Raw genomic sequence first — 3822 nt, forward strand, 5'->3', positions numbered from 1 at the left:
CTTTCCACTAGATTGATTTTCCGAATCGCGCTGCTGTTTTCCTTTCGGAGCGGGTTTTTCAGGCATTGACACCATGCTGCCTTTTCTCTGTACGCTTTCAGGGCTGGCGTCTTCAACACCCGGATCAACGACGATTTCCTTCTCACCTGTGACCTTCGTGTTCTCTGTTGGTGGTTGTGTTCCACGTCCTTGCGGCGGACTGCTTCCTCTCACTATTGCAGGTTCGAGGTTGCGCATAGGGCGACCCTTTGCTATTATTTGTTCGACTTTCCCCTCCTTCATCACTCCCTAAGACAATAAACGTATTCCGCACGTGGAAGACTCGATTACCTTTTTCATTGGTCGTTTCTCAACAATCTTCGTCTTGGGAGGTGCTTTGCTTTTTGCTTTCATAAATTTCGGCTGTTGTTTCGGAACATTTCGCATTTGTTTCGGACCAGTTATCGGTTTCCGATCCGCCAATCCAGTCTCATAAAGCCATTCTTCCGATTTTCCGCGAATAGAGAGGACTTCCAAGTATCCATGAACCTCAAGAACCGGTTTTTCTTCATCTTCAACTTCCATCGAGTCTTTATTGGTTTTTATCGAGGCTTCTGGATCTTCTTCATTCCTTTTTATCAGTTTATCTTTATCTTCATCATCTTTAACTTCCATCGATTTTGCGGTGTCTTCTTCGTTGTTTTTTATCGATTTATCTTCGTCTTCATCATCTTCAACTTCCCTCGATTCCTCATTATTTTTTCTCGGGGTTTCTGGATCTTCTTCGTTGTTTTTTATCGATTTATCTTCATCATCTTCATCTTCAACTTCCATCGATTTTGCTGTATCTTCTTCATTCGTCTTTATCGATTTATCTTCATCTTCATCATCTTCAACCTCCCCCGATTCCTCATTGTTTCTTCTCGGGGTTTCTGGATCTTCTTCGTTGTTTTTCATCGATTTATCTAAATCTTCATCATCTTCAACTTCCATCGATTTTGCTGTATCTTCTTCATTCGTCTTTATCGATTTATCTTCGTCTTCATCATCTTCATCTTCAACTTCCATCGATTTTGCTGTATCTTCTTCATTCGTCTTTATCGATTTATCTTCATCTTCATCATCTTCAACCTCCCCCGATTCCTCATTGTTTCTTCTCGGGGTTTCTGGATCTTCTTCGTTGTTTTTCATCGATTTATCTAAATCTTCATCATCTTCTTCCATCGATTTTGCTGTATCTTCTTCATTCGTCTTTATCGATTTATCTTCGTCTTCATCATCTTCAACCTCCCCCGATTCCTCATTGTTTCTTCTCGGGGTTTCTGGATCTTCTCCGTTGTTTTTTATCGATTTATCTTTATCTTCATCATCTTCATCTTCAACTTCCATCGATTTTGCTGTATCTTCTTCATTCGTCTTTATCGATTTATCTTCATCTTCATCATCTTCAACCTCCCTCGATTCCTCATTGTTTTTTCTCGGGGTTTCTGGATCTTCTTCGTTGTTTTTTATCGATTTATCTTTATCTTTATCTTCATCATCTTCATCTTCAACTTCCATCGATTTTGCTGTATCTTCTTCATTCGTCTTTATCGATTTATCTTCATCTTCATCATCTTCAACCTCCCTCGATTCCTCATTGTTTTTTCTCGGGGTTTCTGGATCTTCTTCGTTGTTTTTCATCGATTTATCTTTATCTTCATCATCTTCAACTTCCATCGATTTTGCTGTATCTTCTTCATTCGTCTTTATCGATTTATCTTCATCTTCATCATCTTCAACCTCCCTCGATTCCTCATTGTTTTTTCTCGGGGTTTCTGGATCTCCTTCGTTGTTTTTTATCGAGTTATCTTCATTGTTTTTTATCGAGGTTTCTGCATCCTCGTCATTGTTTTCTTCAGTTTTTTCTTCATCTGCGCTGTCTTTCCTATCTTGGAGCGCGATGACCACTTGCTCATCTTCCTCATCATATTCTGAGGGTTCATGTGTGTGTTCTCTAAGCTTTGTCATTCCATATGGATGACGTGCAGATCGTTCGCCATTTGAGATCTCTATTGTTCTCTGATGCAACTGGTGGTCCAAACGTGGCGCAAATAATCAATCAATTTTACAAATCCAGAGAAGTTCACATCAAAAGCGACACAATACAAAAAGAGACCGAAAAAAAAAACTCAACAAAAACTCAACCGAAAAACAACTCCACCAAAACCTCTTGAAATGAGGGGATGAGTGGGTGTGTCTCCAAACGACGACATTCACTCTCACCTCCCGGGTAAAGTATTGCTTAACCACTTGGAGGGGTTTTCGGTTCGGTTGCCGGGCCCAGGTCCACAGAATCAGGTACAAGTTCTAAAAAAATGGGCCCAGAGCCAAAAATCCATCCCATTGGGATGCTCGTCATCTTTGGAGGCCTCATAGCGGTTTGCTCGGGGCCTGCCTATAATGTTAATGCTTTTAGAGGATTTTTACGAGAAGGGGGATTTTTGAAAGGCGCTGAAAATCCCGAAAATCTTCTAACAGATGCGGGGATAGTCTTTCAAACAATTGATGTCATGTTTGGTGGTGTCGTTGGTGCAGTCTATGAAATAGCGGGACCAAGAGTCACACACACGATGGGACATCTCTTCTTCGCGGTTGGAGTTCTTCTCATGTACAGCTGGAAGTCGCTGTGGTTAGGAATGTTCTTGCAAGGGGCTGCGTCGGTCTTTTTGCTCAACTCTGTCTTGCATGTATCCAATCTATTCGAGCATGGAAGCAGATTCGTCCTGACTGGATTGTCGTCCGTTGTAGAGGTCGCTCTTTTTGTCTTCCCAGGTTCTTCGTTTGGGAGTGCAGTGGGGACTCTCTCCAACTGTGCTACTCGGATGCTTGGCAGTTGTTCCATTTATTGGAATGATCGCGACGCTATTCTTGTTTCCTGATGAGCCATATTTTCCTAGAAGCGAGAAGTCAAAGGAAGCCCTTGTTTCAGAAACTGAATCTCATGAGGGTTCTCTCGATGTGACCTCTCTTCTTCAACCCGACCAGCGCGATCGTTGGGGGTCTGGTCCATCTCGACGAGAGCTCCTACTTGTTTCCAGTCGATCCAGTTCACCGCTTATCCAAACTCTCCGTATCAATGATAGCGTTGGCTGAGCCTTCTGCAGCTCGACCCAGAGAATCTCGGACGAAGCAATTTTTTTCACTGGAATGGATCCTGATCACTTTTGTCTTTACATTTTTCGTCTTACGGGTCAGTCAACTTTGTGATAGATGCATTCCCTTATTTTTTATTCTTCTTCTGCAGGCGAATCTCTATTTTGATGGGAATGAAGAAATCTTGCATCATATGGGAGACACGAAGAATGAATACATCGATCGCTTCTGTGAGTCATTCATTTAAATTGATTTAATTTATTTTTTTTAGCTTATGTGATGCTATTCAGCATTGTGGCGGGACTGCTCAATGGAATCTCTATGGAGTTTATCGGAATCATTCCAATGACGTGTTTGCTCAATCTCGCTGCCATATGCGTCAATCTATTATCAACACTTCAGAACCTCCCTCTCCAGAATATCACCTTTGTCCTGTTCGTCTTCTCAAGGGCATCCACCTATGGGATCCTATTTTCATACACAGTTGGTAGGTGCTCAACCACAACATCAATCAGCGCCTTTTTCAGAGGCTCTTGGTATCGCATATTTTGTAACATTGACTGGGGCTTCCATGGCGATTGGCGGAATGGTATGTTTTCAGAAATTTGTAATTCTTAGTGTTTTTCTTATAGCTCAACTTGGGCCTGGGATCTTTGGTGACGCGGCATGTGCGACAAAACGGTCCTGAGGCTTGGTTCATGATCAACT

General features: G+C 42.1%; 1 protein-coding gene across 1 annotated transcript; it reads right to left on the minus strand.

Moving 5' to 3' along the window:
- Positions 1-288: 288 nt before the first annotated feature.
- Positions 289-1989, minus strand: LOC129617316 (protein starmaker-like). The gene has a single exon (XM_055532628.1). The coding sequence runs from the start codon at positions 1987-1989 to the stop codon at positions 289-291; it is 1701 nt and encodes a 566-aa protein (XP_055388603.1).
- Between the last annotated feature and the right edge of the window lie 1833 nt (positions 1990-3822).

This window comes from Condylostylus longicornis, unplaced genomic scaffold (assembly GCF_029603195.1).
Source record: "Condylostylus longicornis isolate FDR11 unplaced genomic scaffold, ASM2960319v2 ptg000494l, whole genome shotgun sequence".
NCBI classification, from domain to species: Eukaryota; Metazoa; Arthropoda; class Insecta; order Diptera; family Dolichopodidae; genus Condylostylus; species Condylostylus longicornis.

What these genes read in the sequence shown, in the direction of transcription:
- LOC129617316 (XM_055532628.1), bottom strand. Translation starts at nt 1,989, where the DNA reads ATGACAAAGCTTAGAGAACACACACATGAACCCTCAGAATATGATGAG.